General features: G+C 44.5%; 1 protein-coding gene across 1 annotated transcript in view; it reads left to right on the top strand.

The window, feature by feature from the left end:
* The first annotated feature begins 4,121 nt into the window (after nucleotides 1-4,121).
* Nucleotides 4,122-15,669, top strand: part of PRKG2 (protein kinase cGMP-dependent 2) — a 93,183-nt gene continuing 81,635 nt past the window's right edge. Inside the window, exons 1-2 of the mRNA XM_026509882.3 lie at nucleotides 4,122-4,227; nucleotides 13,735-14,208. Of these exons, the coding sequence (XP_026365667.1) occupies nucleotides 13,748-14,208 (461 nt within the window). The 5' untranslated portion in view covers nucleotides 4,122-4,227; nucleotides 13,735-13,747. The remainder of the gene's footprint in view (nucleotides 4,228-13,734; nucleotides 14,209-15,669) is intronic.

The raw sequence follows: 15,669 nt of genomic DNA, 5'->3' as shown, positions 1-15,669 counted from the left end.
TGTATGTTCTGAAGATGTACTAATTGATACTGCAGAGGCCCTGCGCTGAAGTCCAGTAAGAGAGACAAACAGTTACCAGGTGTTTGCGACTTGGGGCAGCACGCTGCTGTGGGATCCTAGAGGAGAGAGCCACTATCTTGCAGCATCTGTGAGACATCATGGAAGAAATAAATGGCTTTGAGGTGAATAGAGCGATTGTTGGCTGCAGGGAGGTTGGAGACAGAAAAGCTGCAGTGGAATCAGTTGGCCCCATTTCATACCCATGTCTAGTGATGCAGGCCCCCAGAGGGCAGGAACACCAAAGACAAACCGTAGTTCGGTCCCGGGTCAGGGTTTGGCAAAGCTAACATGAACGAACAGCACAGCAACCTAAGGTTCTAGCCGTAGCAACAGAAATGGCTGCCCAGGGGTCAGTGCAGTAAGATAAGCATACCAGCAGACAAATGAAAGAGAGGAGGGAGGGGAGCAAAACCAAAGAGAGGGTGAGAAATTGGAGGGAGGTTTTGACCCTCTCACATCCTCAGGAGATCTTCTGGTGATTCACAGCGGAGAGCTCAGCTAGAGCCCGGGAAGGCTCTCAGCTGGGGCTTACCCACAGCGAGCACGAAGGCTGGCCTGATGAGGTGGCCTGACAGGAAGTCTGTGTGCCAGAACTCTGGAGCTTCCCGTGAGGCAACTGATCCCAAGAAAACAGGATTCAGGCTGGATGAGCTTGAATCAGAGCTTAGTCATGCAGGGGCTTGGGAGCCTGTGTTAGGCATGGAAGCACTACTGTGATCTGTTTCCAGCTCAGTCCCTTGCATGCAGTGAGAAAGAGAAAGTAGGAAAAATCGGGAGATTTTTGTAAAATTCAAGGCTGCTTGGATACTTCTCCAAATTGCATGTAATGCAAAGACCCACATTTTACCCTCTACATCTCCATAGGCTACCTCTGGGCTTTGACACCACGAGAACCCTCGTGCTCCAGTGACAGTGTTTGGCAGAGACCATGACACCCAGTGGAGCAGAGGCATACCCAGTGGGAGAGGGTTTATTCATGAATACACCTCCTGCCCCACCAGTAGGCCCAGGGAAACCTTGCAGAGGTGTCCTGGAGGAGGCTGTGTTCCTCAGTCAGTGACCAGGAAGGATTTTGGCTTCTTCCTCTCTCATTGGAAGAAGTAGCCAAGATTAAGCCTCTGGAATTAGATAGATCGGCTCTGTACTTCAGTAGTTCCGTGAACTTGATCAAGGTATTTAACTCTCTGAGCTTGCTTCCCGGGGTTGGCTTACCTCTTCGATGTCGTCAATGAGAAATTGCATGTATGCCTTTAGCCCGTGGCTGAGTCAGACCACACCCATAATTCCCCTGCCCGAAGGCTCCTCCTCCTTGCTGACTCTTACTCATCCTCTGTGGAAATGTCATTTTTTTCAGAGGAGTCATCCGTGAACCTCTCTAGCGGACTCTAGATTGCCTACCTGACATCCATTGGCAATTTCTCCTTTTTGTCTGGGTATCAGCTCCTCAAAGAATGCAATTCTGAAAAGTTCCAGGGCAAATTCTGAAGAGCCTAAGCCCATTTTGGTAATCCTCCCTCCATGCCCAGCATTTAGGTGTGGGCACGGGACTCAGTCTGGACTAATGACAGGTCAGACGAGGGCAGCTGGAAGCTGCCATGAACTCTTGAGAAGAGACACCCTCTGCTACTGTTGGGCACTGTCAGGATTTTCTGTTGCACCAGAGGCTGCTGCAGTCATCCTGGGACCACTGCGGGGTGGGGGCAGACCCAGGGACCGAGCTGGCGAGCTTGAGCAGCCCGAGCCTACCCTGACAGCACTGAGGTGCTGGATTTACCAGCCAGAGCCTCTCAACCTTGGGACATCTAGCCACATGAAACAGTAAATTTCCTTATCATTTAAGACATTTTAAACTAGGTTAATTATTAATTGCAGCTTCCTGCATCTAGATTATAACCCCATATTTTTTTCCCCTTACATATCATATTTTCTTTCATGGCACTTTTTACATAGATGTTAGTTCTGTGTTTATTCGTTTGATGTCTGTTTCCCCTGCTGGACTGTAGATTCTAAACTGCCAAGATCGTATGTTGATTTTGTTCACCACTGAGCTCCCAGATTGTAGCATCGGGCATGAGACATAGCAGCTACTTACGCACTTTTGTTGAAAGAATGAATAAAGGCTCAAAAAACGGTCACTTTTTTCCTTCTTCTCTTCTCCAACCTCCTTGTTTTCTTACAGCTCAGCAAGGTATTGTTGCCAGAGGACAGGATCTCTGGGAAGGAGCTCTTGCTCCCCCTCAAACTCTTGACTAGATGGGTGACCCCAGGCTGCAGGAGTATATCTGTGCTTTTCAAGCTCTTGCCTCAAGGAACAATAAGAAAATACATCTTACATGGTTGACCCAACATACACATATACACATATTTAACTGAAACGAAAGATATACAGAGCATATATACTCTAACTATGCATGATGTACTCTGAGACTTTTATTCTATTTCATAAAAAATGTGGGCCCATTAATTAGCAATCCACTATCCACCCCCCATGGGCTAAATGAACATAAGGACTTTAAAAATCGGATTTCCTTCTCATTGTTGTTAAACTGTTCATAAAAATCCATTCTATTGACTTAGAAGGCCATGATTACAGTGACTTAACAATGACTTAATAATTTTTCCTTTTCCTGTGGAATCCTTCCCCAGACCATCTCCTCTAGTTGGGCTATTTTGAAGGCCTGCATAAAATGGAAAGACTCTAGCATATGTTCATGAAAAAGTACTTTGTACTTTTGCTTTTTTTTTTTTTTTCCAGTTAGCACAAAAACAAACAGGACTACATTCTTCCTCCCCTGAAATGCAATGGCCGCATTCAACATATCTTCTGTAGGCCTCATTTCTATATAAGTTTACGTATGTACTAGTGCAGACCAGTGTTACATGAGTCCCACGGCCACCATGTGGTTTAAAACCCAAGAGAGTTGGGTTCCGACGTTCTCTAGAGGCACCGTGAAGAATAAAACCTCACTGTACTTCCCATTTTTCCACACAGAAACTGCCCTTGTCCTCAGTGGATTTGCCAGTGAAATTCCTCTGGGGGCAGGAGGAAAGGGGAAAAGCCACACGAAGATCTCACAACTCCAGAGCACAGCAAATAATGCGGTGGGGGTATATATATATTTAGAAAACCATAATGCTAGCCTCAGGGAAAAACAACAACAACAACAACATGTAATCAAAAGGCGACTAGGAGAGCAACATCAGCCTGGGTGATGAAGAAAGCTCCCTACTAAAGGACCTACAGATTCCGAAGGTATAATCTCTGTCCCTTAAAACTCGGTTCAAACCACTGCCCCCGGTATCATGTGAATTGGCAAACTAGATGCAAGTTATGGTTCCAGAGTCCGGGACAAGCGGGTCTTCAAGCTCCTCCGGGGTCACGTGTCTTCTAGAAGGGCATCGGTGTGACCGAGGAGAGCACGTCCAGGATGTGTGCCCCTGTTTGCGCTCTGGGAGGGAAGGCGAGGTGGCAGAGAGCTTGCAGGGAAAACAGACTGAAGGGGTGGGGGAAGAGGGAGGGGAAGGAAAAGATGAACACGTCCCTGAACTTTCCTCTCCCCTCGCCCCACACACTTGAAATAGAAATAATAATAACAACATAAAAAAATGCTTTACAACCACGATGTTATCTCCCTACTTAAGTTGCCTCACTCCGGAGGGTATGGGGTATAAAGTGCAGACTGCGGCTATCTCCGATAGATAGCTTGTCTCGGGAGTAAAGGTTCGGCCGGGGTGGGTGCGCGCGCGGTGACCCCACCTTTGGGAAGCCGGCTCCCTGCTCTTCCACGCAGTAGCCCCGCTGACCCTCCCCCCTCCTTCTCCGCCTCTCCTCCCTCTTTCCCTCCCTCCCTCCCTCCCTCCTTCCTTGCGTGTCTGCTCTGCACCGGCCCCCGCGGAGGAGCCAGGCGGCAGCACCCAAGCCGCCGCAGCTCCTGCCCGCAGCGCGCTCGCCCGCGCCCCCGGATCCCACGTAGCCCGAGCAGCGGCGTTGGCAGCCCCGGGCCCGCGCTGCGCGCCCTGCGCACGGCCGGGTTCGCTGAGCTGCCCTGTGCTCGGCTCGGGCGCCGCAGGCGGCTGGGGAGGGCGGCGCGGGAGAGGACGCGGAGACGCAGGGGCGGCGGCGCCAAGGTGACAAGCGGTGCACCTGGAAAGTTACCCGGCTGTCTGGTGAGGTTCGCGGGCGGAAGGCTGGGGCGCCGGGGGAGCGCAGGGTGGGACGGGGTCGGGGTGCGCGCGTGTGCTTGCTGTGCGTGCACTGCGCGCTGTGCGCCTCCGTTCCACACCCCGCCGGTCTCGTGCATGTGCTGTCTGTGGACGTGTGCACGGGTTGCGTTCGCTTGGTGTGGCAGTCTTTCGTGGGCAAGGGAAGGCTACTTGATTTTAAGAAGCTTGGCTAGGGGCGGAGAGGAGAGCTTGGCCCCAGTGGGGATTCCTCAGGGCTGTCACTCCTTGAGCCCGGAGCAGAGCAGCCTTGGAGACTGTCGCTCCGGGCTGGGGGCTTCGCGGTGCTGTCAGGGCGTGCGCTCCTGGCTTTGGCCAGCCCTGGGTAGCTGCTAGAGACGAGTACTCGCGCGAGGACTTCATGAGTCCTTGTAAACTTGTGTGGGTGTTCTCTGGCACTCCCCACACCGTGAGGCGCTTTCACGTTGCTTGCTCTGTCTTTGCTAGTGATGAAGAAACAAGAGCAAGCAAACAAAAACAATAAATCATCCACTTAGGGGGATGAGAGAAAGCAGTGGGTTCGAATTTGAGAAGAACTAGGGTGCGAATGCATGGCAGTTGAGGCCAGAGATAAGAGAAAGGAACAACTCAGGCAGGATTAACAGGTAGAAAGGTCTGATGGTAGCCTTGGTGTCCTGATCTTCACCTTGTTCCGGAAGTTCCTAGGGGCTTTTTTTAAATAAAGGAAGGAGCAACATACAACCCCTCCCCCCTTCTTTAGAAATTATTGTCTCTTTTCTTTGCAAGGCTCTGTGTAACTCCTGGACGAGGTGATCATCCCACATAGCATACAGTATCTGTTGGCAGCACTCCTTTTAGTTCACGGGAAGAGTATGAGATAGTATGGTGGAGAATTCTCTTTGGAGAATTAGAGGCCGTTCTCTCTGTACTGAGACACTGTGTAACTGAGAATAAACGGCATAAAATGATGGTGCACAGAGATCTCTCTGTTCCATGTGAAATACTTAACTATAGTCCTCTGGAATTCTTACAAGTGAGGCTAATTCACAGCACAGTGAAGACATATGCTGCTTGGATGTTGCCTAAATCTTTTGATCCCATATTGTCTTGCTTCCTCTAGGCCATTTTCCTATCAATTATTCCCTCTTCTCTTATGTTTTCATTTTCTCTATCTTTGCTGGTTTGTTATTTTGGGCTTACGAATACTCTCAGCTTTCCACTGTTCTAAAAATCCATTTCATGAACCAAGATACCATCTTGAAGTCCCTACTCTCAACATTGGCTCTTCCCACTGTCCTTTGTAATCAGATTTCTTTCCCAAGTCATGTGTGAAAGGCTAAATTCCATGCTTTTCCCTCCAATTCAATTTGCTTTGATGTATCTGTGGGATGTGAACAGCGGCCTGCTCACTTCTTGAAAATCTTATCTTCCTGGTCTCTATGATACGTTTCCTAGATCTCTTATTTGTACAACTATTCTTTCCCCATCTTTGTGATTTGCTTCTCCTCCTCCTCTTCTTCTATAAGTAAGATCAATAGGTATTATCTAGATGTACATATATAATGACTGAGGCATTCCTTTCTTTTCTCCGAGTGATCTCATCTACTAATGGGACTTCAGATTCTTCCCTCTGTAAAGCCGTCTCTTGCCTTGACCTTTCTTTTTTGCTACTGTCTGCTAGATATTTCTACCTTGATGACACTCAGGCACTTCATACTCAACACAGATAAATTCGGCTTCATTACTGTCTCCAGAAAGCACACTCATTCCCCTGACTTCAGTCAGTGTCACAGTACCCAGCCCATAGATGGTGCTCTCCTCATTTTTGAATGAATGAATGAGTTAATAGTACTACCTTCCTCCAAGCCTTCTAAGATCAAAATATTGGAATCATTTTTTTTTTACTTCCCCCGTGTACACCCATTTACTCACCACATTGAGGGATTTAGCCCCCAAAGAATTCCTCCCACCACTCTCATTTTTTACTACGAATCCATTCGTACCCTCTCTCACTTTTACCAAAGCAATGGCCTCTTCTAACTGTATCTCTAGTTTTTCTTTCAAGTGTCATATAGGCCTAGACACTTTTCCTCTCCTCATTGCCAGTCTCCTGGGCACTTTCGTCTACTACTTAAGCTTCAGCCACTACCTAGGCAATCAAAGACATATTTTCAGCTCCCTGCTCCTGATTTTCTTTCTTTCTTTTTTTTAAAGATTTTATTTATTTATTCGACAGAGATAGAGACAGCCAGCGAGAGAGGGAACACAAGCAGGGGGAGTGGGAGAGGAAGAAGCAGGCTCATAGCGGAGGAGCCTGATGTGGGGCTCGATCCCGTAACACCGGGATCATGCCCTGAGCCGAAGGCAGACGCTTAACCGCTGTGCCACCCAGGCGCCCCCCTGCTCCTGATTTTCAAGTCCCTCATGTCTTACTTCCTACTGAACTCCTCCATATTAGTTTCCACAGGTCCTTCATACTGAGCATGTCCAAAATTAAACTCACTGTCTCATCCTTTCAATCTGCTCCTCCTTTTGGTTAATGACATCACGTCTTACCCAGTTGCCATAATGGAAATTTCCAAATCTTTGTTCTCTTTCTTCTTATCACCACTCAAATTCCATCAGCTATAATCTCCTGACCTACACCTATAAAATTACATTTCACTGTCTTGGCCTGTCTATCTGATACTCTGACACCTAAAAATAGCTGAATGGAATGCTGCCACATTTGACAGTGAAAATATAGGATATGTGTCATTTGTAAAATTCACTATGATCATTCTGTTGGGTGGAGACGCACTTCAAAGAGATAGTCAACCTCTGGAGTAGCTGAAACTGAAGCTCATATGACTGCCTGATGAAAGAAGATTCCTCTCCAAACTAATATGCTGTGGGTAGAGAAAACATGCAGTAGATTCAAAACTGAGCCCCAGGTCATCAGTCACAAGATGGGCAGATGCTTTTAATTGTGGCATCAGTAGGGACCTGGGCTGTTCTCACAATGGTAGCTCTGTGGGCTTTCCTTCAGGAAGAAGAAGCAGGGATTTATATATTTAGTGATGGTTAATTATTTTATAAAAGAACTTTGGTGAAACAAATTAAGGGTAGCACCCAGAGCATCAGTTTCGTATAGACTTAGAAGATTATTTATAAAATCCTGTGTCATTCACTCCTGTGATTTCAGGGTAAACTACCCATATCATTAAAAAAATAAAAGAATTGATTCTACTTTTTGTGGTTTATTAAGGGGAAGGAAATTGCAGAGTTACTTATAGCATAGCTTTGACCAAATCCCTGATGATCGTGGTTTTCTCTTCTGGCTATCTGGAGTTAGTCCGTGTAAGCAGAGTTATCTTGAGTTCAAGAAGTTCAAGACATGAGAATGGGGCTGGGACTATGGCCTTACCCTGTCCTCATCACCTTTTCCTTGGATTGGTGCAGTAACCTCTTACGTTGTTTCTCTCCCTCTAAGCTCTTTTCACTCCACGCCATAATTATGGCCAAGAAAATCATGTTTTCTCAAGGACAAATCTGACCATATAACTTGAAAAAACTTGATGGGCACTAGAATGCAGATACCATAACATGGCATATGAAGCTCTTCAGCATCTTACTTCCTGCACTACACTTTTCATTGCTCATCACGCTCTTTCTCCCATCATGCCTTTCAGCCTGTTTCCTGGATATGCTGTCAGCTTTTTTGCATTCACTCCTTAATGTGTTTTTTTTTTTTAATTAATGGACTTAAGTTTTTTGGGCAATTTTGGGTTTATAGAAAAATCAGACAAAAATTACAGAGAGTTTCCATATGCTTCCCTGCGTTACCCCTCACGTCCCCTATTCTTCATATCTTGCATCAGTGTGGTACATTTGTTATAATTGATGAACCGGGATTGATACATGATTATTAACCAAAGTACCTAGTTTACAAAGGGTTCATTCTTTGTGTTGTACTTTCTGTGGGTTTGGACAAATGTATAAGACGTGTATCCACCATTACAGCATTACACAGCAGTTTCACTGCCCTAAAGTTCCTCTGTTCATTCCTCCTATTCATTCCTCTCTTCCTCTCCCCAAGTCCCTGCAACCACTGATCTTTTTAATGTTTCTACGTTTTGTCTTTTCCAGCATGTCATATAGTTGGAATCATGCAGGGTGTAGATTTTCCAGATTGACTGCTTTCACTTAGCAATATGTATTTAAAATTCCTCCATGTCTTTTCATGGCTTGATCGTTATTGCTTTTCAACCCTGAATAATATTTCATTGTCTAGTTTTATCACAATTTGTCTATCTGTCTGTCCGTTGAAGGACATTCTGATTGCTTCCAGGTTGTGGCAGTGATGAATAAAGCTACTGCAAATATCCACGTGCAGGTTTTGGTGTGGACATGCATGTTCATATCAGTTGGATTATGTAGCTTTACAAGCAACTCCCAAACGGTCTTCCAAAGTGGCTGCATCATTTCACACTCCCATCAGCAATGAACGAGAATTCGTGCTGCTGCACATCCTTTCCAGCATTTGGTGTTGTCAGTGTTTGGGTTTTGGTCATTCTGATAGGCGTATGGTGGTATCTCACTATTGATTTAATTTGAGATTCCCTAATGACATATAATCTTTTCATATCCTTGTTTTCCACATGTGTATCTTCTGTGGTGAGGTATCTGTTTATATATTTGCCCATTTTTCAACTGGGTTGTTTGTTTTCCTATTGTTGAGTGTTAGGAGTTCTTTGTATATTTTGGATACTAGTCCTTTTTTAGATAGCGCTTTGCAAATGCTTTCTCCCAGTCTGTGGCTTGTCGTTGCAGTCCCTCAACAGTGTCTTTGTAGAGCAGATGTTTTAAACTAATGAAGTCCACCTTATCAACTTTTTTCCTGTCATGGATTGTGCTTTTGGTGTTTTATCTAAAAAGTCATCACCAAACCCAAGATCACTTAGATTTTTGCCTCTATTGTCTACTAGCCATTTTATAGTTTTGTGTTTACGTTCAGGTCTTTGATACATTTGAGGATAATTTTTATGAAAGATGTAAGATCTGTGTCTAGATTAATGTGTGTGTGTCCAGTTTGTTAAAAAACAACAACTATCCTTTCCCCATTGAACTGCTTTTGTTCCTTTGTCAAAGGTCAGTTAACTATATTTGTGTGGGTCTATTTGTTAGCTCTATTATGTACCATTGATTTATTTGTCTATTCTTTCACTAATACCACACTGTCTCTGTTATTGCAGCTTTATATTAAGTCTTTTTTTTATAGTAAGTCTCAAAGTCTGGTTGTATCGCCACTGACTTTGTTCTCCTATAATATTGTGCTCGTTTAGTACATATTGTTTGATCAATTAGTTTTTCTACTGAGGTGGGTTATTTCGTTGGGTAAATAATGGTAACGGTAATAATAATAATAATGTTTAATATGGCTTATCTCATTTGACCTTCTAACAACTCTACATGAGATGCATAGTGATTTTATCTGCCCATGGCTTTTCCTGTGGGTCTGTCCCTCTAGTCTATTATTGACCCTCAAGCCCAAAATCATGCCCAAGGGCAGGTGTATACTAATGAAAGTGCTCAGATTGAGACTCTGGCTCTGTCACCTTAGCCAGCACTATACCATCTCCCATATTTACAGATAAATGTATTTATATCAGACTCCAGATGGGGAGAGAGAGAATAGATGTTATCTAGATCAGAGCCAAGATTTGGGTTTCAAACTACTTTAGGGCTGGAGGAAAAACAGACAACAAAGCCTAACTCCTCCCACGTTGGCTGCCAGGTGTTAACGCACCTGTAAGAGCCTTCACAGTCAGTTTTGCTTCTCTTGTGTCTTTTCTAGTTACTTCTTGTATATGATGTCTTCTAAGTGGTGATCAAATTAATGTAATAATAATTTAAAATTGCATGTAGTTTTCCTCTCTTCTTGCTCAATGCCACAACTCATTCTATTCCTCTTGCCTGTTTCTGAAGACAGAAGAATACTGCCTTCACAGCGAGCCATGTTCTATTTTATTATCTTCCAAGATATTTAGGTGGGCCCCTTTGGTTGAAGGCTTACACTGCAATATATGAAAACAGGTAGAGGCAGCGCGAGGGAATTACAAAGCTTGTGGAGTCCTTGCAGTCCTGGAACCCGGGCTAGGTCATTTATGAAGGCTTCTGGTCTCCATTTTAGGTGGGGCTTCTCTTATCAGGGAAGGTTGCCCAGGCTGTTCCACAATCATTTCTAAATGGAAGAGATAAGCCAGGAGAGTAAGGTTCCCTGCACCCCCGGGAATAACTGGCATCTTTAGAGACCTCTTGTCTGGAAGGCATCCAGCATGCTAGACTTTGTCCCACCCAGCAATGATCTCTTTGGGGACACTCAGTGCCCATCCCCAGCCACACGCTCTAAGAGCTACTTGGTGGCCTGCTGTGTGTCAAACATTATACAGGATACCTTATAACCATAGTCTGCATAATAACGCCATGAGCTGGATATAATTACACCCGTTTCCTAGATTGAAAAACAGGATTCTAAGTCATTTGTAGAAGCTCACACAGCCAGGAAAGGGCAGGTTGTCTTCCTACCCTGGCTGGCCTGACTCCATTGCTCATATGAAATTCTGATCTTCGTCTCCAAGCTCATTTCTTATTACATCATGTCTTGCCCTCTGATTCTAAGAATGACTCTAATAACCTGTAGTTGCTAGATCGATGGGCAACATCCTGTGTTGCTAACAATATATTCTCCTTGTGGCTAACAATACATTTTTGAGAAATAGCTTATCTATCTTAGTGACTAATATAGGAAACAGAGTGAATCTAATTAGGTTTGGTGAAGCCAAGCACTTGAAGCCTTGGCTTGAGGGACAACAAAATTTACATGAGTGAACAAACTAAGAAATCAGACTTAGTATTGAGCCATTCAGTAACTTACTTACATATCTTAAATTAGTTACTTGAAAGATGAGTTAATTTCACCCGTCTTTAGAATTCTAAATAGCTTGAAAGATTTACACAGCTTCTAAACTGTCTTCATTAAAACCAGAGAAGAGTTGGTGTTTTGGGAGAATTTAACACCTGCCTAATTATGTTTCAAGTTTGTGAAATTATTGGATTGGAGCAGGATATTTTGAATACCATACATAGAGCAAAAGTGATTCTAAGGCTTTTCATATTTAGAATGCTGGAACTGTTTTCTCTGTCCAATGTGATTGCAAATTCATGGAGCTATGCCCCTGATCTAGTACACGACACTGAGTTAGGTCTTAGTAAACAATTGTTCTATGAATAAAGAATGAATTAGTTTAATGTTACGTTTAAAAGTTTTTGTGTTTACTTTTCTTTATAAGGCAACCCTTTTCCTCCGCCCACACCCCTTCTTCCCTTCTGCTTTGGTTGGGAATGCTTGTCCATGGACCCAAAATTATGTCTAGGAGATGGCCCACTGCAGGATGTTAAAAACTTGTGCACACATCAATTTCAGATACCTCTGGGAGCCCCCATCTCACGCCTGCGAAGCAGAATCACATTCAAGTTTATTCCTAGGTCCCAGTCTGACGTCGTCGTCGTCTTCTTCTTCTTCTTCTTCTTCTTCTTCTTCTTCTTTTTTAAGATTTTATTTATTTGACAGAGACAGACACAGCAAGAGAGGGAACACAAGCAGGGAGAGTGGGAGAGGGAGAAGCAGGCCTCCCGCTGAGCAGGGAGCCCGATGCGGGGCTCGATCCCAGGACCCTGGGATCATGACCCAAGCCGAAGGCAGATGCTTAACGACTGAGCCACCCAGGCGCCCCTCCCCCCCCCAGTCTGACGTCTTCTGAATTGCTTATTTGGGTACAAGGGTGTCCAGGGCCACTTCTTTGAATTCTAGTCTCCTCAACCTTTTTATATATTCTTAATATATAAGAATAGTAAATGCTGCCCAGTCAAGAGAAACTTAAAGGTTAAACCTGCCACATCTCTGCGACATGGCATGGCAGTTCTCCCGAGGCTAATGTTTATTACTGACTACTTTGAACCTGAATTCTATGAGGAATATCTGGGTATTGCAAGATTACTTCTACAAGTCCATGTATTTTCTGTTTGTGCTGTCCATCCTAGGCGATGTGCATCGGCTATTTTGTTGCATCTGCTTGAGACTTAGAGGCTGTTTTACATCTTTCCATCTATGTCTTTATTGCTGCAGAGGTCATGATTATTCTGGGGGGAGGCTAGCAAAATCAGTCTGAGCATTTCATTTTTCTTGGAGTTTGAAATTTGGAGAGAGAGAGGGGCAAGTATGTGTGGCTTATGTAACTATAAAGTGTCATCTAGCTCTTCGGTATTACATAATGAGAGAGAATTTAAACTTAGTTTACAAGTGTTATAATGCTTCTTGAGTTATGGCTGTCAACAAGTACACAGGCGGAAGTATGAAGTTTAAAGAGGTAGCCTAAGAAGACTTAAACCTTACAGGAATTAAAGCAGTATTTTCCAAACTCACCCTTTCAAGTTTTCCTTTGTGGTTTTGTTCATGTGTGCTTATTATCTGCAGGGGATTTTTTAAAAATTTTAATTGAATTCATTCAGTATACCCGAATACCTAATTTATCTTCTACTTAAGCAATAACATCAACAAAATCAAAATTTTGTGGGGCCAATTATTTGTATTTATAAGGAATGTTAAAATAACACATAGCTTTGAGCAACAACAAGAAACCATTCTGAATCAATTAAAACCACCCTGATAATCCCGGTTTATGTGTCCCAGCCTGAGATCTGCTGGATTAGGGACTTACTTGGGGGCCTACATTGAGCATATTCTTAATAGGAAAAGAGTGGAGCCTTGCACCAAACATCATCGTTTTCCGACAACCTTGGCTTTAGGATATGAAGTAAAGGATGTCAGAGAGTCCCCATACCTCCGGTTTACTTTCTAGGAACTGCCACCCAGAACTTTTTAACCATGAGCACCATCAGAAATACAAAACCTAGTAGGTACACGCAGCAGGAGGAAAGTGTTAATAAGGCAATAGCAACGTGCAGTGTCGTCCGGAGGAGGAATGCAGACGTGCTGTTTTCTAAATCAGGGGATAGTTTCCTGCTGTAACTGCACAGGGCGCTGAGAGAGTGGTGACATGACCCAGCCTCGGCTTCTGTAGCTGCTCGCTTGTGTGGCTTCTTGGCCCTGCTGACATCCAGTTTGCAGTTTTGTTGTGATGCTTTTGACAGCTGTCCAGGGAGACTGACTGGAGAGAACAGCAGGTAACTCGGGCCACTCATGCAGAATGCTTAGGTGTGACACCTGTGCCATCAAAGGGACAGGGGACAAGGAAACCAAGTGCCAACTTATGGGAAGATAAAGGAAATCAGTCAATAGCTTTCCCTCTGGAAGCAGAGGGAATTTATTGCTTATCAAATAGTGATGACCGCTATGTTTCTATTTATGAAAGAGATTGGAACGAGGGGTGGCGGGGGCCGGGAGGTGGTGAAGCTCCACTAGGTAACTCCCGGTTCTCTGCCTCCTCCCAGGTCCTTGAGCAAAATGGGAAATGGTTCGGTGAAACCCAAACATTCCAAGCATCCGGATGGCCACCCCGGGAACCTCAGCACCCATGCGCTGCGGAGCAAGGTGACAGAGCTGGAGAGAGAGCTGAGGAGGAAGGACGCCGAGATCCAGGAGCGGGAGTACCACCTGAAGGAGCTGCGGGAACAGCTGTCCAAGCAGACCGTGGCCATTGCCGAGCTCACGGAGGAACTCCAGAGCAAGTGCATGCAGCTCAACAAGCTTCAGGATGTGGTGCACCTGCAGGGAGGAAGCCCGCTGCCCGCCTCTCCGGAGAAAGTGCCTCTTGAGGTCCACCGCAAGGCCTCGGGCCTGGTCTCCCTCCACAGCAGGAGGGGGGCGAAAGCCGGGGTGTCTGCCGAGCCAACAACCCGCACCTATGACCTCAATAAACCCCCAGAATTTTCTTTCGAGAAAGCAAGAGTCAGGAAGGACTCCAGGTAAGAAGTTCCCATGCTCTCTGGCTCCGAGAGTGTTACTATTGTGCAGGACTAGGGCGGTTTTTTCTTAGGCCGCTTCCGTGGAAAAGAGAGAATAACCCTTGTGGATCTGGACACAGAGGGACTTCTAAAATGGGTCTGTTTTGGAAAAGGGTCCCCTTCGAAGCAGAACTTTTCTTTAAATCAGGAATGACGCTTTACCCGGTCTTTGGTTTGTGATAGGTATAACCGAGGAGCTGAGTTTATGAAAGTCATGTCCATTATCTCGAAAACCCTAGGGGAGTGCCGACGGAGTCTTCGGAAGTCTGCCCTTCTGTCTACAGGAGTGGACTTCAAAGTGTACACAAATCACAGTGAATTGTGAATATGTGTAGCCAAAACCGCTTGCTAGCACTTAGGCTGCAAGCATTGTGAAAAAGGAAGAAGTTGGACCCTCCGCGGGGGACGGATTCATTCATTCAGGTTGAGCGCCATGGGCCGCCCACCACTGTGATAGGCGCTAAGTGGATACTAGTGGGTAAATAGGCACAGAGCCTTTCTCATGGGGAGACAGACTACACAAAAACGGGTCGACATTGCGTAATTATTAATTGGGAGAAATGATATGATGGGGACCAACAGTATAGTGGTGGTGTCTGCGATTAGGGGGAGAGAAAGGCAACAGAATTGGAATTGTCCTGGAGGCCTGGCTGAGGAGGCCTGAGGCCCAAAGGAGGAAGAGAAGCATAGATGAGGTGGAAAGGACATTTCAGACAGAGGGAACAATGAAAAGTTAGAATTGATTTTGAAAATAAAGATTTTTACAAGAAATTATAAATGTTTATGACAGCATCCCTATATGTGCGTGTGTGTGTGTGTGTGTGTGTGTGTGCGCGCATGTTTCCTAACCAGGAGATTGACCAGAAACATCCCAAGTTAGGGTCTCTTTTCGGCATTATTTTTAAATGAATGAATATTTATTAGTTGAAATTAGATCTTTTGCCTTGATAATGTCTTGGCCAAGCCTGGATTTCTCTTGCAAAATGCAAGATTTGTGAATTTAAAACAAATTTTAACTTATTCATAAACACAAGTCATATAAATCAACATAAAACATCTGACTTAAACAAATAAATGATTAATTTTGACAACAGAATTGCAAAGGGAGGTTTAATTCATCAATTTGTTGACAGTCACATAGTGCGCAATCAATAAATATTTGCTAAGGAAACAAGTCATGCCGGGTTATTAATCATAATACTTTGCGGCTGAAAGAAATCTGATTAATATTAGAGTTCAGAAGAGTTTGTTGTAAGCTGAGAGTTTTATTATTAGTTGGTTTAGAAAGGTGTTATCTATTTCCTTTGCAAAAGTTATATTTATTTTTAATGGTGTGGATTTGTGCTTGTCTTACAAAAATTGGATTGATTTTGATATAACAGATATCTTCTCTCTTTTGATATAACAGAGATATATGCACAT

Source organism: Ursus arctos, unplaced genomic scaffold (genome assembly GCF_023065955.2).
Source record: "Ursus arctos isolate Adak ecotype North America unplaced genomic scaffold, UrsArc2.0 scaffold_9, whole genome shotgun sequence".
NCBI classification, from domain to species: Eukaryota; Metazoa; Chordata; class Mammalia; order Carnivora; family Ursidae; genus Ursus; species Ursus arctos.
The sequence above is the reverse complement of the archived record's forward strand: the minus strand, read 5'-3'. Positions and strand labels throughout refer to the sequence as shown.